At 45.4% G+C, this 25,570-nt stretch overlaps 2 protein-coding genes across 4 annotated transcripts; one reads left to right on the top strand and one right to left on the bottom strand.

Moving 5' to 3' along the window:
- The first annotated feature begins 8,564 nt into the window (after positions 1 to 8,564).
- Positions 8,565 to 23,648, top strand: LOC146171712 (uncharacterized). 3 transcript variants are annotated; one of them, XR_014702784.1, is made up of 6 exons: positions 8,570 to 9,062; positions 9,175 to 9,393; positions 9,500 to 9,662; positions 11,474 to 11,903; positions 21,552 to 21,636; positions 23,034 to 23,566. XR_014702784.1 is itself a non-coding variant. In XM_084586356.1 (4 exons), exons 1-3 carry the CDS (start codon positions 8,878 to 8,880, stop codon positions 9,654 to 9,656), a joined length of 561 nt encoding a protein of 186 aa, XP_084442482.1. In that variant the 5' UTR covers positions 8,565 to 8,877; the 3' UTR covers positions 9,657 to 9,662; positions 23,034 to 23,648. The 3 variants fall into 3 exon arrangements, 1 of the variants encoding a protein (XP_084442482.1); XR_014702785.1 differs by lacking the exon at positions 11,474 to 11,903 and having other exon boundaries at positions 8,565 to 9,062; positions 23,034 to 23,644; XM_084586356.1 differs by lacking the exons at positions 11,474 to 11,903; positions 21,552 to 21,636 and having other exon boundaries at positions 8,565 to 9,062; positions 23,034 to 23,648.
- Positions 19,255 to 22,982, bottom strand: LOC146171713 (uncharacterized). Its single transcript, XM_084586354.1, has 6 exons — positions 22,060 to 22,982; positions 21,493 to 21,576; positions 21,190 to 21,426; positions 20,617 to 20,788; positions 20,407 to 20,555; positions 19,255 to 20,031 (listed from the first exon to the last, which is right to left on the bottom strand). The coding sequence occupies exons 1-6, from the start codon at positions 22,133 to 22,135 to the stop codon at positions 19,829 to 19,831; spliced, it is 921 nt and encodes a 306-aa protein (XP_084442480.1). The 5' UTR covers positions 22,136 to 22,982; the 3' UTR covers positions 19,255 to 19,828.
- Positions 23,649 to 25,570: the final 1,922 nt, after the last annotated feature.

The raw sequence follows: 25,570 nt of genomic DNA, 5'->3' as shown, positions 1-25,570 counted from the left end.
TCACAATTTCGACCTCACAGAATGACGACCTCACTCAACCTCAAACTCACGCGTGAGGTTGAGGTCCAATTTCGTGACCTCACTCAAAAGATTTCGAGCTGTCACCGACCTCACCTCAACCTCACCTCACTCCGTGAGGTTGAGGTCATTTTGAGGTTGAGGTCGACCTCATGAGGTCGAAACCTCATGAGGTTGCCCACCTCTGTTCCCGACACTTCCATTTCCATCTTCGTTCAGACCCTTCCTATTCCAACTGTCCTGCGCTGTATGCCAGTCTTGAACACTGTCTCTACTCCTGTCCAGTCGCCCAGTCCAGTCACTACAACCCCTTCCCTTCTCCTCTCTCCTGGAGTGCTTGGTTCTCATCGGACAGATGGAAGACCAGCTTGCCTTTGTTAATCAGGCGAAGGATATGTTGAGTGCTTAATTTGCGCTCTTGAATAAAGTGTTTTTCTCTCTTCTCTTTAAACACTTTATATAAACCTGTTTCGTACAGGCGACTAGTAATATCAGGAACTCAGTATATCACCTGAAATGTGTCCTGTTTGGGGAGGAATTACAATAAACTAGTTGAACTTTTTTCGCGGAAGTTACGCGTAGATGTTTTCACGTCCCAACACATACAAAATCAAGCCTCCGCCATCACTATACATATTTTTTTTAAAAGAGAGACAGCGACATGCGCCATTTTTGCAACAAGCAGTTGGGGTGTGAAGGCACCAGAAAGATACAGAACGGTTGCAATATATTTTAGGAAGAAAAACTGAAATTCGTCAGCTTCCGTCACATGTCGCCCAACGACCTCAGCGCCCGCTGGAGCCATTTGAGTTTTTTTTTGTATCAACATCTTAAATATGCAAATGTACCGAGTAGCTTCGGCTATATTACGTGACATGCTATCAATATAAATTTCACAACAAGTCTTTACTAAATTAAGCCTACAACGCACGTCTTCCCATCGTCACAAAACCCATACCCAAACGCAGACAGAGGTGAGCGAACCAAGATCTCGGAACATGCGCAGTAATACACATATTGATTATCTTGACATTTGGCCTTGAATACCTCAACCATCCAAGACACCATCAAAAATGTAATTTGCCACTCCCACCATTTCGCGATTTATTGCGCGAGTCATCTCGTGCTCATGAAAGGCCGGATGTGGTAAGCTATTGCAGATAACGGTGTGATCAATTTCATATAAGAGCTAACCACTATGAGCAGCAGCGAGGAAATTTAGAGGCAAAATCATGCGATGTTTGCCTGGCCCCGAATCATTGGAATAGTTTATTCCTGAAAACTGCGCAGGGCCAATTGAGAAAACAATGAATAGGCTGTACAAACTGGTTGAGTGCACTCACCGGATAAGACCGATAACTCCCTCCGGGTGTAATTCGGTAATGACCACACGTTGGTCCTTGGCGAAGTCTCCGTAAAACATGGCCCTGAACACTTCGTTTTGCAGCGGTAAGATCAACCGGTGGACCTTGATTGACGTCCGGGTGTCGGGAAATCGGTCACTTTCAACGACAATCTCCACGTCAGCAAGGTCCTCTGTCAGCAACCTTGTCAAAGAGTGCTGAAAGTGAAGGTCATATGTCAGTAGTTTATCACAAGTAATCTATAAGCATGACGCAAATGGCTCGTTCTCTATGCCTAATCACATTGAAACTCAGCTTATGTAGACAAACCAGTTTTCACGAACCTATTGAGAATTCTATCCATTTTATTCTGTCCGAGATACAACCCCGTAGCTCGGATAGAGAACGTCAGAAAACTCCCTGAGCGTTTAAGCACTTCGTATTGCTGTAAAGCGTCACGCCTGAGCGCGTTCTGTAAGGTTTACATAAACCATGGAAACTAACTCCTTAATCACAATACCGTTCAATAGTAGGGATGAGATTTATAATAGCGGCTTCAATCACAACTAGTGATTCTGTTATTTATGATTCTTAGAGCTTCCAGTTTCGGGACCTTCGTGTGGCTTAGATTGCACCTGCTGCTCATAACTAGCTTTTTAAGGTGTATAACTACGACAGCCAATTGGGTTTTTTTGCTCTTCGTTGAGATCTTCAGCACCAACGCCTTATAATGGGTGCCACACCGCCTGATACGGTAGAGTATCTCAACAAGTGTACTTGAGGGGAAATAAAGTGAGGCTTTATAGACGAATGCAAGCACATACTTACAACATGTGAAACCACGAGCATGATAACATAGACCTGGTTAAACGATGATACCATCATCGTATCAGCCCCCTTACACTTTATTGCGAGCAATTTGCCCCAACAGTTTCTGGTGAAGTGATGATTATACTTCATTTAATGGCCTTTACTGGATTATGAAAGCTGTGGTATGTGAGGTCAATTCCCGAAGAAAAAATTCTATTCACCGTTGTATCGTTCTCTGAATAAAATAAGGTTTGTCACTGCGGCCCAAACGCTAATGCAGGCACAAATAGCGAAGCTGTGTTTATTAAAACAAATAACGTTGACGGTAACAGCAAGGTCGTATTTGTGATATCGCTCAACGTGAAGATGGGGGGGGGGGGGGGGGGGGGGCAAACGTTTGCCATCACAAGCGAGTCAGCAAAAACGAAAATATGGCAGGCGCGCTAAAGAAGCTTACCTCGTGTAGTTTGTCAGTCTGGGTACCAAGGCTGCAGTTGCTGTTCGTGTAGAAGCCGGAGTAATCGCAGTATGCTTCCCATGCAAAATGACAGAAACAAGCAGGGATGGTATAATGTGAGATGCTTTACAATGCGAGATGTCTGGTACAATGTCAGCGGGTGCACGCCTGACAGTTTACATTTCCTCTCACATGCCGTGTAAATAAATGCACTTTAACTGAATCCATCGAGAGTAACTGGATGTATCTTCAGATGAAACTGCAAAGCATTTTGATTGGCTCCATAACCGTTTTGTATTTGCTTCGAAGGAACGTCATTGTAGGATTATAATTTACATTACGGCACACCTTTGCAACTATACGTGGCCTATACATGCTTGAATATTCTTGTTCCCAGCATTTGCCTTTTTTCTCTGTCAAGGAAAGGTATCCATTATGATTCCCGCCTTTGTTCGTATTTCACTTACAGTTGACACAGATATTTCATTGAAGTCTCGGGAGAGCGCTGCTGTTCGAGAATTTCTTATCCTAGATAACGCGGTCAGGATGGTGCTGGAATATGCAAATCCGCAGCTCCTCTCAGCGGACCAACCCTGCGCGATCAAAAGTTTTCACTTGGCTGAACTAATACGCTGAGTTTCAAGCGCGCATATGAACAATTCAAGCAGACGATATTAATCGTTGGGATTCTAGGGGTTTACGACCTTTGAATAAGCTCATGCACTACTGAGCCGCCCTGGCACACTGATATCCCAATAAGCATGAAGAAGGCTCTTGATTATGTCATGTAAAGGCTCTACTTAGCCACCACTCTTGATGCATGTTACCGTAACCATATTAATAAATTAACTCGAAAGTTATACACGCTTACACGATTGTCAGGTCACTTGTTGTTACTTGGCTCAGGATCATTCGCAATACAATATATTTTACCAGATTTTTCTATGCGCTTTCGTAGCTGAAGCAGTATGCCAGGCTCTAGAAAGAAAATCTAGCACCTCTCACATTAATGTCTCTTTACTGACACAATGATGTGGACAAACCCGGTACGGCGAGAAGAGAAAAAATAAAAACGTTATGATGCTTACGCGCTTCTTTCTGACCCTTGGCGAGCGTGAAAAGTCTCGTCATGTATCATGGACATCATTGTGAACTGGCAGTAGCCTAACATTAAAAAAGAAAAAACGCTGCGGCTGGCTTTTGGCGAAATGTTCAAAGCATGCGGCATCCATCATGCCGTGTACCCTTCCACCTCGAAACATAGTCACCGCCGCTATATGGCCGCTTGCGTCGTAGGGTGCCAAGGACAAGTTAACAATTTCTTTGTTCGACTGTACTGTTCTCTTTCATAGCCGCATGAAACGGGGCTATGGTGTGGTTGGTACGGCCCAGACGATCAGGTGCATACATGCTCTGGTTCATGAGAAACGCCTTTCGCTCTACACAGGCCGCTCTGCCGGCTCAAGCTGAATTATATATAGAGTACAGCCAACTATGTGCGCTCTTATTTTGCACAAGTATAAAAATTGCACGCCCGTCAGGCAACTAAAGGTAAGGATGGCAAACTAGCGCTCACTTAAAGCGTCGGTTATATATCTCAATGAAAAGGGCCATCTACTTTCAAGAGGAAACTTTCAGCAATAGATGACATTTGGCGCTGATTACTAAGCAGCCGCGACAATAGCATTTCAGTCATTATGCACCGCGTGTTGTTGAGCTGGCACGCAGTGCGCTTCTAATGTGCGATATCCCACTGCGCCAACCTAGCAAGCTGCAAGCACGTAAGGCTATTGGCAGTTGAGAACGAGATCACCGTGCCTTCAATGGTATCTGTACATAACGACGAACATCGAAACTCCTTCCAAGGCAAAGTTCGAACGTTTCCACAGTCCCAGCTTCAACCTTCTGTGCGACTTTCCAGTACGTGGACTCAGCATTACGAGCGCGACTTATCAGCTCAGGGACAAGCATGCATTGAACGCAACCCCAGCTGCCCATGCACGGCCTGCGCAAGGTGCCTGTCGGAAGCACTGTCCCTCAGAAGGGTTATTCACGCTGCCTACACCTGTTGCGGTTTCGTGTATTCACATGCTAAAGCTTAGTTGCATGTAAATCGTGTAAAAAGCTCCACGAATTCGCGCTGCACCCGCCAGGCTGTATCGACTGCTCTCCGATTTATGCATGTCAGATGATGCCTGACATTGGTTTATTTATTGCTTTTTACAAATCGTGACAACCGTGAAAGCATTTTCAGCGCCTCCTTTGTAATTCGTACACAACACAGATTAAAGCAGTGGATCCATACTGACTGCATGCATTCGGATGCAGATGGCGGCGATTTGTACTACCCAGCAAAGAGGACGCTTTTTAGCATCGTTTTTGTGGCGTCCCACGGGCAGCGCAGGTCTCCCGTAGCGCGATAATACACGAACACCTTGCTCACTGGCTGGCTCGTATCTGCTCCGATGTTCCTCTCTGACCCGCCGCGGTGGCTCAGCGGTCAGGGCGGTCGACCGAGGAATGTGGCATCTAACCCGACACCTGCGTCCGCTTTCGATGGAGGCGAAAAGCAAGGCGCCGATGTTCTGTGCGATGTCAGTGCACAATAAGGAAACCGATGGGGGGTAGAATTTTTCACAGCCCTCCACTACGGCGTCTCTCGTAGCCTGAACTGCCTGAACCAAAGATCCTCTCGCTGCGCTTCGTTGTTGGCGCTGTGTAATGGTACTGCAGGGAAGGTCTCCAAAAAAGTGAAAATAAAAACTGTGCGGATGTTTTCTTTAAAACAAGAGAGGCAGCTTCTCGTTTGAAAGCATAGTATTGGCCTGTAATTTTTCGGCCTAAAGCTGATGGAGCTGCTGACATCACCCTTCACTAGACACGAGCTTCAATCGAGGAATCGTCACAGATGCCAATAGCACCAAGAAAGATAACTGCTTATAGCGCAACAAGCCGGGCAGCCATGCGCACAATCCTGCGGCCGAAAAATTTCACGTTAGCACATCGTCACTGACATTTCGTAGCAGTAGTTCTTACTGCGCCGAATTGATGCCTGGTAATAATTATTTATCGACGTTGCACCGGTGAGCCAGTGATTCGTTCCACCATCAGACAACCGTAAGTCCAGCTCGTGCTGCAGAAGCCCATTATGTGGCCTTTTTTTAACCAACATTTTTGGTTCATGGCACCTTTTCTCAAGCTTTTCACCCCAAAAGAGCTGATCATCAGGCCGTGGGAAATCTTGTACCATTTGGAAACCGGTGGATACCCGGCATCCTGATATTAGCACCATTCAATAAGATCTTGTCCACATTGACGAATATGGTGCGGAACCTGGCTTATGTCACTATATAGCACTGAAACTTGTTTCCATCAGCGGCGTAGCCACCAGAATAATACACAATTGCCTCTAATCCTAAAGTACTATTGACACCTACAAATACCTTGGTGTCCACTTAACATTTAACCTGGTCCCATCACATATATTATGTTAATAATTCAGCAAATCAAGTTGTAGGGTATTTACGGCGTAACCTTTCAATAGTCTCCTGATGCAAAAACTCTTCCTTACCTAACTTTTATTCGTTCAAAAATAGATGTTTTCATGTGCTGCGCATGATCCCTTCTATGCTACTTTTAATCAACACGTTAGAATCTGTCCTGAACCGTGCTGCAAGATTAATTTGTTCTGACTACTCTTATCACACTTTCTACAATAAAATCTTCATCATCCCACACTAGTCTATCGTCGAAAAATTGCCTGTCTTTCCCTGTATCACGGATTTTATCATACCTTCGACCACGATGCTATTCCGATTACACGCGCTCATAGAATATCCCGCAACTCCAACCCAAATGCAGTCTACCCTGAGCAATCTCGCACTGTAACATATCAACAGTCCTCAGAACAGCCAACGACTGGAATGAGCTTCAATCCGAAGTGGCAACCATCATCAATCACTCATATATGCCATCGAAGATCATCTGTATCCGCATTAATATTGTTTTGTTAGCCCACTCCTCACATAATGTCCTTCATCGACATTGAGGAATAGAGGAAAAATGAAGTAAATAAATAAAATAAAAACATTTAACTGAATTAGCAGAAACGTTGCTGTTTGCATAAAGTAATCAATTGATTGCAAGATTACAGAGGAACGTAATTATTTAGAAGTATTGATTTGCGTACAATTATGTATGGACCCCCCTTCATGGATCACTGCCTTGTCGTGGCGGAGGGGCTTGCGAAACTCGATGAAGTCGTGAGCTCTGCTGTGTAGGGCCACCCAAGATAGACAGGTCACGGCAGAGAGTTCTGACAAAATGTGATTCACTGGAGAAGGTAATGGCAACCCACTCCAGTATTTCCTGCCAAGAAAACCCTATGGCCAGTCTGAAAACCCAACATAAGACGATTGTGATTACTGATCTCGAGCCGGGCATTCTGAAGAGTGAAGTTGAATGGGCCTTAGCCAGCCTTGCTAAGAACAAAGCTAGCGGAATTGATGGCATTCCAGCTGAGTTGCTTCAAAACCTCAACCATGACGCTGTTAACATTCTGCATACATTATGTCCGAAGATTTGGACAACCCTGCAGTGGCCACAGGATTGGAGGAGGTCAGTTTACATCCCCATTCCAAAGAAAGGCAGTGCCAAAGATTGTTCCAACTACCGCAAGATCGCGCTTATTTCGCATGCTAGCAAGGTGATGTTGAAAATCCTTCAAGGTAGGCTGCAGCAGTATGTGGATCGGGAGCTTCCGGACGTGCAAGCTGGGTTTCGCAAGGGCAGAGGAACTAGAGACCAAATTGCCAACCTTCGCTGGATCATGGAAAAAGCAAGAGAGTTCCAGAAACCCCTGTACTTCTGCTTTATTGATTATGCGAAAGCGTTTGACTGCGTAGATCACAGCAGATTGTGGCAAGCTGTCCAAGAGACGACACCGCTCAGCGAACCATGTTGAACGCTCTTCTGACCTTTCAGGCACTGTCATGCTGGCTGCCTGCCACCACATGTCCTTCCTGGAACCTAACTGCGCCTTCCTGCTTCGTTCCTGCTCCCGAACTTTTTCACTGGATTCCTTGGACAGCACCCGATCATGTGCCCCGGCACCGCATCCCAAACTTGGCGCACGGATCCTATCTCACCTGGCAACGTTCATCAATCACGTTACCAATCACGGGACCCGACGATTGCTATCTACTTAAGCCGACCACCGATGCAAGCCAGCGGGGCACGACACCGCTCAGCAAACCATGTTGAACGCTCTTCTGACCTTTCAGGTTAGTTATTTGAGCCCTTGTAAAGAATACCGTAGTAGTAACCACTGCTTGATAGCGGTGTCGTGCCCCGACGGCTTGAAATGGCGAGGATTCTTTCGTGTATGTTGCGGCGCAGAAATGCTCGCGGCACTGTGTGATCTCATGCTGTTGATTTCTGGTGATGTCGAGCTTAACCCGGGCCCTCCCGGACTACCCGAATTAGAAGCCTTGATGGAAACAATAAAACAATTACAGGAAAATCAGGTGACCATCATGCACGAATTTGAACAGATTAAAACTGCACAGTCCTCTCACGACGAAATGCTCAAGTCTATTACCATCCGCGTTGTAGCATTGGAATCGACCCAGCAATCCCCGCAATTCAGCTCTGAACCAAGCGTTACCACTCAGATTAAGAGAGATATTGCCGTCCTCAAAGCTGCAAGCACTGATACAAACAACAGGCTACGTAGGAATAATCTTATTTTTCATGGTATAAACGACACGAAAGACGAGTCATGGAAAGACTCCGAGCAAGAAGTTCTGACCCTCTGTGCTGGCAAATTGGAACTACACCTTGATCCTAGCACAATTGAACGTGCGCATCGCATAGGCAGATTCGCGGAGTCGAAGTGTCGTCCAATAACAGTTAAAGGGCCCATGAAAAGCTTGAAGCTGTGCTTAAGAAAAGCACACGAGCGGTCGGCGCCCTTCACTAGTCAGCAAAGCGCAAAAAAATTTTAGGCTAACATCTTTAATAACGCAGATATTCCATATTAAAAATGACGCTCCTCCTCTCCCGTCGCTGTAACCCTCAACTCATACACGCCATGCGCCGGCCAAAAAAAAAAGAAAATGTCTGGGCCGACGCCCCGCCCATAATGCGTCACGAAGCGACGCCAGCGACGCCACCGACTCTCGGTTTGTTTACTTCCGGTGGTGCTCCGATTTCTTCCCCTTCGTGTTTGCGGTTCGCGTGTCGGTCGCCATGGAACGCATGGATCCCGAGCTTGAAGCTTCGCTGCGTGAAGCCGCCGCCGAGCTGGACTTCGACCCTTATGATTACACGCCGTTTCGTGATCCGCTAGACAGCGACGACAGCAGTGACAGCAGCACGCCATCGACTGGCCCGTCTGAACCACCCGCTGGCGGCGGAGACGACGGCCTACCATGGTGCGTTCCGTGGCGCGCGCGCCACTGCACATAAGTTATTACAACTTTCTTATTTCACGAAATGCCGTTTCGTGTTTGCTTCGGGGCCTTTTCACATTTTGCTTATGCGCAGGTGCCGCTGCGGCTGCTGCGAACGCATGCCCACACATGAAGAAGATGTGTGCTGCCGCAGCATGCCGGAGGTGCTGGTGGTGCACGGCGGCTGCATCGGCTGCATTACGAGCCACCCAGCGTTCCAAAGCGTGTGCCTAACGCCCGAAGTTCTTCGGGCTGTGCACATTGCTCTAGAGGAGGAGGGGGCGAATATCGATGAAGACGGAGATGTGAACAAGTAGGTAGTGCGGAAGCGTCGGGTGACAGATTCTCATTATTATTTTTTATTATTTTGTGTGTGTGTGTGTGTGTGATCCGTTTACTGTAAAGCGTGGTATTTTCAGGCAGCACCGCTACATAGCCTACCGCTTGTTTACGAAGTGGATTTGGGGCAGGCTGGGCGAAGGCAACAGGGTGGTGCTGCCAGCCTGCGTCGTTTGCCGGGTTCGTCGTCAATTTCCGTCGGCGAGCTACGTGGGATTCAGGCACCCTCCCCTTTAATCTCAGGTGATTGTCGCTTCACTGCATGCTGGCTTCTAAACTTTATCACGTGTGCAGGCGCACTGCTTCGAGTGGTGCATGGAAGTGCGTTTACTTTTAAGGTGGAAAAATTGAGAATGCTATTTTATGAACGCCAAGTTATGCACTTTGTCGAGTGTCTGTTTTGTGGCACTGTTTAAGAACAGACATCGCATTTCTCTAAAGTGCCAGAACTTGTAGATGTGTAAGCAAGAAAGGTGTAGAACTGTTAGCTAGTGAAAAATAAAACCTGGGGAGAAAGTTCAATTCCTAGTAAAAATATATATATATACACATCCAAAAACAAGCCAGAATGGAGGACAATGCTAAGCATTGCCAAGTCTACTTGGGCACATGCTTCCAAGCATCTACCATAAACATTTATTTGGAATGGAATTTATAGAAAAAAAAATTAAAATCAAAACACAGAATGCTTCTGCCGAGGCAGCACAAGCATTCTGTGTTTTGATTGATACCGAGTGTGTGAGTGATCAATACTGACACAATGAAATGAGTGCTTGAAGGTTTGTTTATTGATACTCCTAGCCGTGAATACAGGACAACAGATAGCAGAATACATCCATTCCAGCAGTGGAGTAATACAGGTGAAGCACAGATCAAACCACGACTTTTGTTCCTGCATTTGCTGATCTGAATTATTAATTCGAATTTATTTACAGTCTAATATGCTTGCAGGGTGTCACATTTCTTATCTCCAAGCTGCAGTAATAGCTGGTCCCTTTCAGGTGTGTTTGCCAAAGTGTAGGGGCAGCACTACATGTTTTCAAAAAGTTATGAAATTTGATTCAAGGACGCGTTAGCCATTGGCCGCAGTCACAGTTGCTGCTACCGCTTCGATCTTGGCTCGCTTGCACTCTTGCTCAGCTTTTTGGCAATGGGCTAGTCTGGCTTCTCTTTGTTCAATGGTCTCGGCAGGCTGTCTGGCACGGTTGCAGCCTCCGTCTTTAGTGAGGTGGCGTATGTGCATGGTGTATTTCCGTAAGTTTAATGAAGGAGAAGGAGTAGATGAAACATTAAGACTATGATCATTGTAGCGCACGAAAATGTCTTGCAGTTAGAAATTGATGGAGGCGATGTTTACTGTATAGTGCGAGAGTGTGTTTTAGTTTTACTACGAGGTGTGATAGGTTGTGGCGATAGCATAGTGCTCTCATGTCTGAGCTGTAAAGATGACATTGTTTGCTACACAGCGTGAAAGTTCAAAGTCAACATTGCATTCACTTTGAGGTTTGTGCATGGGAGGAGTAGAGCGAATGCTCTAAAAGCCTTACTTTAGCTGTCTCGGCTATCACCAGCTGTCATGCCTGGACATAATCCCCTATTCCTTGATTATCAGCTGTATGTAACTGTGCATTACATCGCTCTCCTTTCACAGTGAATATATGTACACGAATTCTGCCAGCTACGGTAGCCACTGCTTCTCATTTTGGGGCCTGTACCGCAGGAATCACTTAGTCGGGCTGGGAGACCTTGTCATTGCCTGTTCTAATATTTATCCCTCTGGCATTTTATAGAGCGAGGAGCTTCTTTCATAATTCATTCGTTTGGCACTGTTGTTAAGGATACTTTTAACTTGTTCTCTTGCAATTTCTGGAGCCTGGGGCCTGAACTTTGTCGACAGCTTGGCTTGTTGTCTTGTTTCTTTGAGATTGTTTCTAGTTTTTTCTGTCGCTTTTCTTATCCGCATATCTCCTCTTCTTCTTTTCATGGCCGCTTTTTCCAGTGTTGGTGTTTACATTTTATTTATCTATGCAGGTACATTTTATTTATCTATGCAGGATAGTCAAAGGAAAACAAAAGGCAATATAGAACAGAGCACCAGGAAGAAGGAACAGAACTGAAGAATTTACAGCTTTACAGAAAAAGACCACGATGAAATTTGCAAGGAGAGAAGAAGGGAGCACTTATACAAGGGGAAGAGGTCACCTGCCTTGGGGCAGAGCATTCCGACCAGCTACGTGGGTGTGTGATGGTGGGCTGTCGGCTTTGACGGTTCCAAGCGGCCTCCACTGGCTTCTGCTTTGGTTGTGTGGGCTGAGGAATTTCCCCGTCTACGGTACGAGCAATGCACTTTGCAACAAACTCTCATTCTGTGCAGTAAGCATCGTTGTCTTCATCAAGTTCAAACTACAACATTCTGTTCAGCTGTGCGGCGAACATTGTCATCTTCATGAAGTTCCATCTGCACCACTCCTTCATTTAACCTGGGTAAATATGGCATACACATACGCCATCTGGACGAGTGCGGCCGAGGTTTGCTAGCGTAATGTCGGACCAATTTAAGCAGTGTGACATAATTCGCAGTGCTTTCACATTACTGCACCTAAGCAGAATTGAGTGCACTCATGCAATTTCTTTTGAAGGGGGGGGGGGGGGGGGGTGAGCAGTTTTTTTCACTGCACTAGAGTATGCAGGCTGTGCCATGAATTTTTATTAAAGTTGGCAAATCTGATGAATCCTTGCAGCTCATTGACCTTTTTGTAATTTTTGTAATTTTTTAGCATATGTAATACCTTTCCTGCAGTTTTGGTCTGTTCTATATTGTCACAAACCCCACCTTAACGATTAACAGAGGCGCGGGATCCCCTTTACGGTTACCCGTCGTCCCTCTATGAGGTTTGAGAACACAGTTAAAAGTTAGGCCGATCAACCAGTGAAGTGAATGTGTTGGTGTGTGATCAAGGAATAAATTTATGCGTCACTTTTTTCAACATACAATGGGAACATTTATAGGTAGTAGTCCAAATTACACTGCATAAAAAAAATAAAACACCAGGACATGATAGTAATAAAAAACGACTCGGTAAATGACACGAGAAAAAGCCGACAATGAGCAAACACTGCGATAAAGAAGACTATAAAATAACAAAGCAAGTATTCCAGAGATAGTAAGGGCGAGAGTTACACAAAAACACAGCGTAAAATACTAAGCCAGATCAAGGTTTAAACAAAGGCGAAAAGAATATTCAATTAACCGACAGTCTGTAGCAAAAGAGATTCCCACAGCCTTCTTATCTAATCGTAGTTGCAGAGTTGGTCGGTAGCGGCGGCCGTACAGGGAGGGGGGACGACAAGTTGGTCGCGGGCTCTGTGAAAAAAACACGACACTTTCCTGGGGCAAGCAGCCACGAGGGAGGCCCAGGGCACACTGCTGCAGCATACTCCGGTCTGCCTTTTTTATACTCTCTGCTGGTTGTACTGCGGCCCGACCGGCAGGGATGTGCTCTCGCCGGTCGCTGCCCCGGAGCGTCTTGTCGAAGCATGCTCTCCCGTTAGTTCCGCTCTATATATGAGGCAAGAAATCCCATAAATTCGCTCTATATGTGAGGCAGCTTGTGACATATCCTTGCTATACGCATTAATGTTTTCTGAAACATTGCTTGCTTCTTCTCACTACCTGCCTTCATGTTGCATGAAGTACTCCCACAAACATTTGAGCCTTTGTTGTCTACAATATCTGCTAAAGGTTATGCCCCGGGAAGCTTGTTCAAAGTTCCTGCTGATGATACCACAGAATTGGGTCCTGTTGCTTGAACCATTGGCGTTGGGTATCATCTTCAGATGGCTTTGTTGGCTTGCCTCAAGTTCATGCAAAGCCGGAGAATGGCTACAATAAGCTACACCCAAGTCCTCGCACTGGTTCTGTGACATCAGGTGGTGCACTTGTTCAGTTTCTGCTTCCCCTTTGTTTCGTAGGTGTAGCAGGGCCTGTGCCATTGGTTGCACGTTGTTGATCCGCAGTTTCCTTTAGAAGTCTTGCTGTTTTCACCATCAGATGAAGAATTCATCGAGTTTTGGAGAGTGCTTCATGTATTTTAGAGATTGCATTGCTGTGCTCCGCCTGATTTCGTATGGTGTGCAGGAGATCTAGATAGCTGGACGTATGTCATGCTAGCAGTGGGAATGTGTGTTGCTGACTGTTGATAATCGTGGTGTCTGTTGCTTATATCCAGATGCAGTTTCATTCATGAACTGTTATCATTTTTCCAGTGGTGTTTTAGAGCTGGCATAATAAACTTCTTTACACTGAAAATATTTCCTTTTATGACAGCTCTGCAGTATTTGTCTGAAACCTCACTATTTTTCATTGCTGGCTGTCTGTACTGTGGCACTAAAGTGAGTGATCAATTTCGTTGGCTCACCCTTGAGCTTCCAGATCGAACTGATCATCTTGTGCTATCATCAGTATGCAAGAAGTTTGCATGTGTCTTTCAGTCCGAACTAGACACTGGCCTGTTATGCAACGAAATATCCTTTTTCTGTGCAAAAAGTCCAAGAAAGCTTTCCTTCAAGGCTAGGTTCCAGCAAAGGAGAGATATTTGAGGGCTTCCCATTTTGCAAAAAAGCACAGCTTGTCTAATGTGTAACCTCCCAACATCGTTTTTTACAGCCAGTCATTGGCTACATTTAGCGTTTCGTAGCACTACACTCCGAGACCTATTTATTTTAAAACTGGCTGCGCTATGGTGGTTGTGAAACTGGCTGGTGAACTTTTAACGATGGTTGAAGAAGCTTTTCTTCATGACCATGTTGACCCACGGTGAGATTTCTGAAGTCAGTTGTTGGAAAGGTGCTTTTGTCGTGCAGGGCTTTCCTTCGTGCAACCATTTGTGATGTGCCAAAAGGCGAGGAAGAAAAAGGGGCACATAACGTGGGAAGCTGGGAGTAATTGGCGTTCGAGCAGTGAAGAGGTGGCAGACATGACCCAAGCGCTAGTTGCCAGTTATCTCCCAGATGAGGTACTGCCAGTGACGTAAAGGGCCCACTGCCATTATTGACGAGGTTTGCATGTGCTGCCCAAGTCGGTTTCGAGTGTTGCCCGGAGCACTTTTTAGAATTTATTTGTAAAGGATAGGCTCCACACAAAGCTTTTAATTTAACTCGAATACTCGTAAAGGCCACCTCTACAGATTTCTTGCATTACAACGCAAGTAGCATTTGAGGAGCCCTCTTATTCAGTATCTATTACCAACTGTCTCCAGCAAGATGTGGTTGCATTTCCTTTGTTAGGTTTCTTAATGTTTTGTATTCTGTTTACTTTCCTACCAGTGTTCTTGCTTTCACCATGTTCACTGGGGACCCACTGGACAGGTGATGTCCCAGGCATTGCCTGCAGTCAAGTTTTGGGGATCATATCGTGCAAGACAATTTCTCTCCGATTCCAGGCTGAATTTGTGAAGAGTCATGAAGCAGGCTGGCGGATTCCGGTGGTCAAATTATTGAGCACCCGCCTTGCATGTAGCAGGAGCAGTATTGTCATTGATGCTACTGGATTCTCACTCGTGAAACACCAGGTACACACCTTCCCAATTTTGTGCTCCGGTCATACGGGTAAAATAGCTGGGGAATAGGTCTCTGACTGCACTTTGAGCAGGGGAAAATATCTTGAGGTTGGAGACTTCATCAGGACAAAAGAATCTGTCATTGGCGCATCAGACAGCTGATTGCAAGCAAACAGCTGCATGTGAACAAGGAGCAGTGATAGTGTTTCCACTTCATCAGTCAAAGTTCCTACAAACATTCCGCCTGGCTTACAGACGACGTAACACTCTTGACATCTCTACGTAACGCAACGTTTCTGAGACCAAGGAACGATGCACACAAAACAGGTGACACTTCCACTCACTCTTCCTTCTTCGTCCATCTACTCCCGAGTTCCTCATATTCATTATTCATCTGTCTGTAACTCTTGCCTCCTTTTGCAAACGAAGCCCATCGGGCAAGTCAGGTGTTGTCACGAAAGTGGCACTTCTTCAAACGGCCGGTGTGTCACCTCAGTTTTTGCCGAACGTCGTCCACTGGCCGTAAGACGTGCAATCCGGTAGTCAAGTTCGTCGAGTCGTTCTAAGATCACGTGGGCCAGTGTAGCGTGCCAGCATTTTCTGGTGTGAGCTGCGCTTTCTCATTGGTTTCCAAAGCCAGACTAGGTCACCGGGGAAGTAGATGATCTGGCGATGGTGGTCATTATAGCGAGCTTTCGATCGCTCTTGTGACGCCAAAGTCCTCAGTCGGGCTATTCGCAGTGCTTCTTCAGCCAAGCAAAGAGTTTTGGCTAAGCACGGGTCATCTTGAGTGGCAAAATGGGAGGATGGTGTTGAGGGTGTGTCAAGGGGAGCGGGCAAACAGGAGGAAGAATGGACTGTATCCTACGGTCTCATGCCTGGTAGCGTTGAAGGCGTATGTTATGAACGGAAGAACACAGTCTCCATTTTTATGGTCCGATGCGACATACATTGGGGGGGGGGGGGGGCAAGCATATTCGTGGGAGTTCTATTGGTGCGTTCAGTTAAACCATTTGTCTGAGGGTGGTAAGGGGTCGAATGTCTGAAATCAGATGCACATAAATGCAGTTCTTCAATTACATCGGCAGTTAACTGACGACTTCTGTCACTTATAACAACTCTCAGGGGACTATGTCGCAAGATGACTGAATGCAGCTTAAACAGGGAAACTTGGTATGCTGCAGCTGCGGGAAGAGCGGCCGTCTCACAGTAGCGAGTAAGATGGTCCACACATACAACAATCCAACGATTGCCTCCATGCAGCTCTGGAAAAGGACCCAAAAGGTCCACTCCTACTTTCTCAAAAGGAGCCTTGGGTGGCACCACATTCCTGGTGCAACACCAGTAGGACCTTTGCAACTCTGGTACTGAGGACAGCTTGCAACATACTGGTAATTCGTGTGGCGCATCCGTGGCCAGTAGAATCGCTCCTGAGTGCAGTACAAAGTTCTCGAAGATCCCAGGTGTCCCGAAGCTGGATCATCATGCATGACGCGTAAAACAGAAAGACAGAGGATTTCAGGTATTACCAACAGGAACCGAAGGCTAGTGTCCGAGTAAACTTTCTTGTATAGCAGGCCATCACATAGGCAAAACTGGCTGTTCGAGGTTGGGTCCTGAGCAGCAGTTAAGAACGACTCCAGATGCTGGTCGGTGTGTTCCTCTGTTCGAAAGGTGTGAGTATCTGGAAATCTGAGATAAAGCAGCGACGTAATGATCAAAGTTGTCCGCGTCGCATTCCGTCGTGGCAAGTGGCAACCCGGCCACTTCTGAACGAAATGCTGTAGTCGTATTCTTGCAAGCGAAGTGCCCAGCGGGTTAGGCGACTAGACTGATCACGGAGATTGAGTAGCCAGCATAGGGAATGGTGATTGGTTACTACTACGAAAGGCTCTCCGTACAGGTAGCAGCGAAACCGCTGCATGGCGAAAACAACCGCGAAAACAAGAGGATCCGGGTAGGGGTTGCCATCACACCAGCTGTCACTCGGACGTGGTCTCATTTGTCTCATTTCTGATACTTATATCCCCACCCAGGGTGTCCGATATGTAATGACGGAAATGTTGAAGCCGGCATTCACCATTTGCTGTGGGTCTGCCCAGCTTTGAAACCAACACGTATCCGGCACTTGACGATAGCTGGCCTTTCAGCCAACAATCCTGCCTCGTATCTCACTTGGACTGAGGGACCACATCATCGTTCACTCTTGGACTTCATAAAATCAACCAACCTTTTCCCATTCATTTAATCATTAGCTCATTCTTCATCTCATACCTTACTGATGCCCTGAGGCAATAAATATCGTTAAAAAAAAACCTTTTTTAAATGTTACGGCAGTGAGCTTAGTGAAGATTGGCATTTCACAGGACTTGCAAAAAGATCTTTGCTCAAACCACACCCAACGGGTCATGTTTATAACTTTGCTACAGCCCGAAGTTGCAAACTGCTTATGGCTTCATTCTGCTTGGTAAAATGGATACTACCATGAGACTTGAATGAGAACATGCCTTTCAGTCTTCTAGATCAGTCCCAATGCCTTGGATCATCCCTGCTATTTTAGCAGTCAGTCTGCTTCAATGTAAAGCTCACCGGTGCAAGCTAGACTTTCTCGATCTCAACCTTGGTAGTTCAGACTGCACATAGACTTGGAATGTCTTGAACATCAATCACATTTGATGCAACCTCTACAGTCCTTTATCAGGTGTTCTCGCTTTAAGCAACAAAAACAGTGGCCCATCTTAGGAGTTTTTTCCTCCTTGGATACGCTTATTCTGTGAGACGCAGTCCTCTGCTTACTTTTTGTCTGACAAAATAAGCATTGCTTCTCATTACTTGCAGTACTTTGAAGTGCGGCTGTAGTCGATGTTCTATGCTGATACAGAGGCTCTCTTGTTCCTGATATGGTAGCATTCTCTAACGGTTGCCTTCGGCTGCTCGGACGACAACTCGAACTGCAGTGTTGCTGTCATCTTCACTGCCTTATTGTCTAGCTTCTGAAGCTGGTGGTGGAAAGCTTCAATCCTTTGCAGTAGAGCATTCACCCCTGGAGCAGGAGGATCTGGCACCCGTCATTCATCTGCCTTCACTTCATATTACATGGTGTCAGGAAACCTCTACACAGGTTGCAAGAGGCATTCACACAAAATAGAAGCAGCTTGTCATGTCACTGAGATCAGCATCATGCAGTTCTCTTCTGGGTTACTACACCATGTAATTAACTGACAGGTCCCTCCGCGTTTGCTTAGATGTCTGAGTTTGGAGATGGGTATTAGGAAGATTTCTTTGATGCCGTATCGAGTAGCTGAATGCAACCAAACAGCTGCTTCTGAATTTGGAACAAAATGTCTCTTTCATCTCATCCATTCATGAAAAAGTTCCGAAACCTTATGTCAGGATGCTCTTTGGCCAAAGCTGCCCTTGTCCCAACAAAATCCATTGCCATCATGAAGTTGACTGCTCACCGTTTCAGGCAAGGTGGCTCAGTGGCTAAGGTGTTTGACTACTGGGCTGGGGGACCCACATTTGATTTCAACCATAACAGCCATGTTTTGATGAATGCATGGCACCCATGTACTGTGCGATGCCGACAACCATAGGTGATTTTCGAATCCTTGCATTGCAGCGTCCGTGGGCTACGAACTCAAGTGGTCGGCAGAAGCTGCCAACTTGGGTCTGTCGTTCCACATGGGATGGTTATGTCAGAATCAGCCTGCTAGGACCCTGGCATTCACGTTACCCCTATAGGCCACTAAGGCACGTTCATACGCCTTGGTTAAAGCGGGGCTTTATATACGGGCTGAGGAAGAAAACAAAGAGAAGAAGAACGCTCGGTCACCCGCTGCTAATGCTTTTGCTCAATATTTGGTTCAGCAGCGTTGAATCGTTGTAATTTTTTCTTTCATCTCGCTAGACATCCTGACATGTTAGCCCCGCCAGTGTGGTGCAGGGGTTATGGTGCTCAACTACTGTGCCCAAGGATGCGGGATCAAATTCCAACCTCGGCGGCCACTTTTCGGTGCTCAGACAGGAAATCCACACTCCTAAAAATACTGCAGTACCCACTGTCACTCCTCTAAAAGAAACAAATGATTCCTCCTCCACATCCAAACACTCCCCTAGAACACCAAACGACAATGGGGGAAAGACAAGCTCCAACAAACCTCCACCCACCAAGTGAAGGTGTGCAGAGAAACCAGAAAACAACTTTGTAACAAAGGAAACACTTGAAGCAACAATGAGAGACATGAACAGCAGAATAGACAGAACAGAGAGCATAATCATAGAGATGAAGCAGGCCATGGAAGCCATTTGTAGTGCCTAGCTGACGAGTTCAATAATTTCCGAGAAAGACTTGCGAACGATGTAGAATGCTTAATGGCTGAACAAAATGGACAGCCACAACAGTAAGGACAAACCATATCGCATCAAGAAAAACACTCGAACTCCACCACAATATTACAATGGAACTGCAGAGGCTATAAGAACAAGAAATCACTCTTACAGCAATATAGCTCAAGAAGAAACCCTACCCATAGCAATAATGCTTCAAGAAACAGGCACAAACTGCATAAATCAGCTAAACTACCGAGCCTACGTCAGCGGCAAAGGCAACAAATCCAGAGTAGCCGTTCTGGTCAAATCAATCAATCAGTGGAGGCGAAAAGCTGGGCGCTCGTGTGCTGTGGGATGTCAGTGCACATTAAGGAACCCCAGGTGGTTGGTCGAAATTTCCAGAGTCCTCCACTGCGGTGTCTCTCATAGCCTGAGTCGGTTTGGGACGTTAAACCCCACAAACCAAACATCCTGGCATGTTGGTTTTTGTCAGTAGTGAGCGGGCAGAACAGCTTAATCTTACTCTGTGGCATTGCTCATGGCTCTCGGGGTGGCTGTGCTTGCATACCGGCTTTTTTTGGAGGCTATGAGGTCAGCTTTTTCTGGCCTTTCATACATTGCAGCCATGTGATGAGGAGTGGGTTGGGGCCTCTTCTGGAAGCTTTCTTTATATGAGCTTCGTGCGCGCTCCAGCGTGTCCTGCAGCAGTGCTTCAACATAGTCTGTGCAAAAAGAAGGAAGCAGTCCTCTCTTAGCATACATCTTAGAGCTGCCTATACTACACCATATCCCTGTTAAGTAAGCAAGAGCTTGAAATAGACTTCACTCTTGTACTGTAGTATTTATCCCCAGCAAAAAAACACATTAGCCCCTGGAGAGGAAATACAGTTGAGATTGAATAACACTTCTAAGCAAAAACCATGGTTCATTCAAGGGTAAAATTATCAAAATACCCATTAGAGCTATTGCACCGTCTAACATGAAATGCACAGCTGTGAACATGCATGATATCATGTTCGTTTAAGTGGGCTCGACTGTTGCATTGTGAATCATATTTGCACAAATAGTGATCAGTTTTCATTGCTGGGCTTACTTACTGTAGCTTGGCTCCTCCTTCACTTGACTCACAGTGAAGTGACCCCTCCTTGCTTTAGAAGTTTTCACTTTCCACCGTTCCTCGCCAGCCCGGGTGGAAGCTTGTTGCCTTGAAACATTTTCGTTAAAATGCAGCACAGCCAGGCGAGTCCTGAAGAATAAAGCAGGCAATGCGACTCTTGTTTTCTCGCTGCTCTTTGTTGCTTATGTACCTTTCTTGCATCCCTTCTTCTGAATAAGCATTTGACTTTGGAGCAAATCGGTTGAGCACGCTGTGGAATGACTCCAGTGAAAATGTCTGTGCATTTGGAGAAATTTGTTTCAAGTCTCGAAGCAGCAGTGGGCTCTCCACGATTTTCTTTAGCTCCAGGAATGCTTGTGATGCTAGAAATGGATTGTTTATATTGGGTTATTAGCCAATACGCTTGAATGCCATGTTATCATTACAGTGGTGGGAATACTGCGCCGATTGTGCCAAACTACCTTTGCAATAAGCCTCCTACGTGCTGCTACAGACTAACAGGTTTTGATTAAATTGCACCAAGGCTGCCCTAAAATACTATGTATTCCAGCTACCTAGGGCTGAGAACGCAAGAAGGCCGAGGCTGCTGCCAAATTTTCACAGGCTACCTACCAGCTAATGTGCACAGGCATAACTGGTTTCACCTGATGTGTGCTGAGAAAGAGACACACAGCTTACTACTGGAGGCCCATCACCAATCCCACCACTGTCATGCGAAAAGAGCTGTATAGATATTCTATATAGGATCTGAAGTGCTACATACTTGGTTTCAGCCATTTTCTGTCCTGAAGTGGCTTATGTAGGCACTGCTTGTAAGGACCATCATGTCCGTGATGCTTGTTGCAAACATGATTTAGCAAGCTTCTCCACATGCTGATTACCACTTCCTCATTCCCCTTGCCCAATCGAGCCACGTAGTAGAGGTGATTGATAACGCACTGAATCCACCTTGCAAGAATCACATGCTTGCGGCTGGCGGCAAGCAGTTTCTTCTTGAGACCTACATTTCACGAGGAAAGAGATGCTTACAAGCTTGTCAAGGAGAGGAGAAAATATGGTTCTTTACCTTTAGCAATATGCCAGACATCGAACCAGTGCTTCATGCCTGGTCTGCTTGTCCTGCAGTACCGCCTGATGGCTGGGTGCCGGTCTATGAAGAAAAAAAAAGAAAGAAAAGGGAGAAAAGGAACTGTGAGGCCCATTCAAAATGGTAAGAGCAGAGGTAAACACAGCACTTTTTAATGATAGTACATTAATCTCAGACTATTTGTGTAATCACAGCTATAAATTGGGCCAGTTTGTATCTATCTGCAACAGTAAGACAAGCTAAATGTTTATTCTGCTGGTTTAATTCTTGCCACTTACAGAGCCAGGAGACTCGTGTTTACTCCCAACTGCAGCTGCCCTGTTTCGGTGGAGGATAAACACAAAGCATCTGGGTTACTTCAGGGCACATTAAATAACCGGGAGTCAAAATTATTCTGAAATCTTTAGTATGGCGCCTTTCATAGCTATAGAGTTAATTTGGTTTATTGGACCCCATAAATCAGACTAAACACTTGATGAAATGATGGTGACATTGACATGTATTATTGTAATGAAGACTAACATGTGCAAGAACATTGGATGGTACCTGTAGTCAGTGAAGAAATGCCGATTCCAATGTCTTCCACTGCTGCCAAGCACTTGATCAGGCCTTGTTTCTCCATCGAAACACTGTTTGGCACCTCTGGTGACTGCACAAGTGAACAGTAGTTAGCATATTATAAAAATGGTTAGAAATTATGATTCCAAAACCAGTTCTGTGCCATGTTTGAATTTCTTGTTCAGTGGCCTTGCGCGTGCTCTTCATTATTGGCTGAAGTTTAGGGTGTGGCATCACTTTAGTCATTGAAGCAGGGCAGGAAATTCAAGCATGGAATTGATTTGGGAAAGAATCATTATATTGTTCTGACTCGGGCTTACCTCACCGACTTGAACTTGTGCTGTGTGCAAAATGGCTTCATTCTGCACAGCCAGTACACTGTAAGTCATGTACTTTGCGCTGTAGCCTGGCGAGTCACAGCGACCATCCCCTGCCAGGTCTGTTGTTGTCCCAAGCTCACTAGCAAGTTCTGCTTCCCTTTGCTGAAAAAGCTGCAAAGAAGGAGATGTTCAATTTAGAGGCTACAAACTTGCAGTCATGTGGTTGCCTTAATGCATATTAGGATGAGGGGGGCAGGTTTCAAATGCTGCATTGCTTTTCACTTTTCTCACAGCACATTTACTAAAAAATATATATTGCAAAAATTATGCCTTCAGTACTAGAGCATGCAGCTGGTTTATTAAACATGTAGCCAAAGGCAACAGAGATGTGCAATAGCAGGTGCATTGCACTGCAATGCCTCCGCTGTTGCATATATGAAGCATTTTATGTGTTTTATATGTTGCATTGTAGCTTCAAGTTGTTGTCATGAAAGGATGCGACATCTAGTTATGCAGTTATTAACATATACTTTGACTTGAATGTTGTATGAGAGATATTCTTATTGTCAAACCTCATTTATGGCAGGTAGCAAGTATGCCCGTTGGTAGTTGAAGTAGGTCTTGCACCCCGATGGATTGCAGAAACCGAAGAACCGAAGCTATACCGCAGCCAGAGAACAAGATGCCTGCAGCCAGGAGGACATTTCCGGCTGCCTTTCCTTCAACCAGTGGCTGGCTTTTCCAGAGGAAAGAATGCTGCAGTGAGCATGTCCCCTTCACAGTCACAAGGCTTCCCACTATGCTGAAGTAAAGGGTTCTTGTTTGCCCGCACATTGTGCAGGTCTCAAGAAGCTGCCGCAGGCAACCCTCGAACACAATGAATTTCCGCTCTTTGTAAAGGGGTTCCTCAATTTCTGACTGGGCCGTTTCTTGCTGATAGTCGCTGAAAAAGAAGTGCAGTGACATCAGCGATTAGTGCCATATGATTGTTAATATTATGAACTAATACGTAGCAGCCGTGGATGTTCATCTCGGAATGTCTTGGATGTAAAATGTACTAAATAAAGGTGCTGTCAAAGTTTATTGTAGGTATGCAGTTTTTTTTTTTTCGGTCTATCAACAGGGAACAGAAAAATGCCATGGAAAATTAGGTACACTTTATGGCTACGCAACTTATATTTTTTTCACAACAGAATCAAATATCCTTGTGCATCTTAGTGACTTGTTCAAATATTTGTGCAAAATTAAACGGCAAAGTGCATGTGATGGCTCCATAGTAGCTCTAAAGACAGCACTAATGTACACTAGGCAGACAAAACATGACCATATTATGTAAGGAAAAATTGCCCTTTTGCTAGCTGAAGCAACTGTGAATATCCTAACACCACATCCGAGATTAGTGGTGTGCAAGGTATGTATGAGGCATGGTCTCTGTAGACTCATCAAGGCAATATTTGTTGACCCATTGTGAGTATTACCACATCCTTAATCATGTCAAGTCATGCATGAGAGTTATGAACGCTATCACTCGAATTGACTGTGTCACCGGAAGGGTATATTTGCAGGTTTGAATGAGTGAACATGTGACACATAGGTGACGTAGCATACGTGTCATGTCTATGTATTTCGTCGCGTTTTCTTCTTTTTTTGCCTAATGAACAGTGCTGAAATGACAAATTTTCTTGCCTGCCATAGCCAGCAAATGCACAAAAGTGGCTGAAAGAAGTTCTGCTTTAACATGCGGCCAGTGATAGCAGTAACTACCAGACCACAGAAAAGGGTACCAAGCACTTCCCAATGAAGCTACCGTAGCCCGGTATAGGCCCCTTTCTAATCAAGCTCCCAGCTTTGCATTTTGTTCACTTATTTACATGATTAGTATGGAATGCCATAATTCAGATATATTTCAACTCCCTTTTCTGCTTCTTGGCCCCACCATGAACGTCCCGCACACTACAGGGAAGCAGACTAATGGCTCCTGCCATCCTGCATATATTCGTCACATCCCAACATGCACACTCCTAAGAACAAGGAAGGAGGCTATGACATCGATGCTATGTCACCACTGCGTTATATGCTTGTTTGTGCACAACTTGCAAAACTACATTTCCCATATTGCAGCCAAGCCCTCCATCCCGTGCACTGTGGGGTATTGCAGTTTTGATCCTGTCTTTGAAACACTCCAAGAATGAAGCTAGCAAGGGCTTTAGATGAACTTTGCAACATTATTCGTTGAACTGCATGGTATTTGAAAGTTCAAGTCTGCATCTGATTTGGCTGAAATAATTGTGAACATGCACTACTTGGATCTGCTGCAGTAGATGAAAAGTTAGGTGACATCCATTTCAAAGGAGAAACAGCACGAACAGGGACAAGGAAATTTAAGCACAGACTAAAAATGTAGTATGCTTCTATATCTTCGTTTGACATCTGCTTTTATGCTGTTGAAGAACTAAACTAGGAAATTTTGAATACTTTTATGCTCCTACTAGACACTTACTTGTATGTCATTGAGCTAGCTTGAATAAGTGCAACCGATCTACAGTTGCAGTGTAATGCACTATATCATGACTGTCTGCAGCTGGGGCTTTTGTTTTTAAATATTGAAACTCTGTTGAAGTGGAAATACTAATACCTGCAGAAGCTGGCATCAGATGGCAGCACATAACTCAGGTCCCTGCCTGCAGTTAGCGGCTCGTTGTCGTCTTCGGTGCACACAGAGTCATCTACTTCCATCGGGATGGGTGTTGAGCCACGAGGAGGCTGAAAATGCCCTGGCACAGGTGGTAGCGGATCAAGTACCGTTGCAGTTAGGTGCGTTTTTCTTGCTGTACAGGTTTCCTGGTCGGCCTCTACCCCGACTTCTCTGGTGGCAGGCTTCTCTGTTTGGACCTTGGTGCTGACTAGAGATTTAAGTCCAATAGACACCTGTGTACCTGAAAAAATTTCATATATTTAGAATTATTGGCAAGCACCCCGTCTACGTTTAATGTAATCAATCATATAGCTCTCTTTAATGCATTTTCGCAACACTACAACAGCTTTATCAATAATGACTTACCAACAGAATTGCACTCCCACATTGTCTGTGTTGCCACAGTATGCGTGCGAGTAGTTGAAGGCCCCGCTTGAGATGCTTCCTGCAGACAGATATTCATAATTATAATGATGGTTGCAGA

Source organism: Amblyomma maculatum, unplaced genomic scaffold, assembly GCF_055883805.1.
Source record: "Amblyomma maculatum isolate TAMU_Amacu unplaced genomic scaffold, ASM5588380v1 scaffold_18, whole genome shotgun sequence".
Taxonomy (NCBI): Eukaryota; Metazoa; Arthropoda; class Arachnida; order Ixodida; family Ixodidae; genus Amblyomma; species Amblyomma maculatum.
The sequence above is the reverse complement of the archived record's forward strand: the minus strand, read 5'-3'. Positions and strand labels throughout refer to the sequence as shown.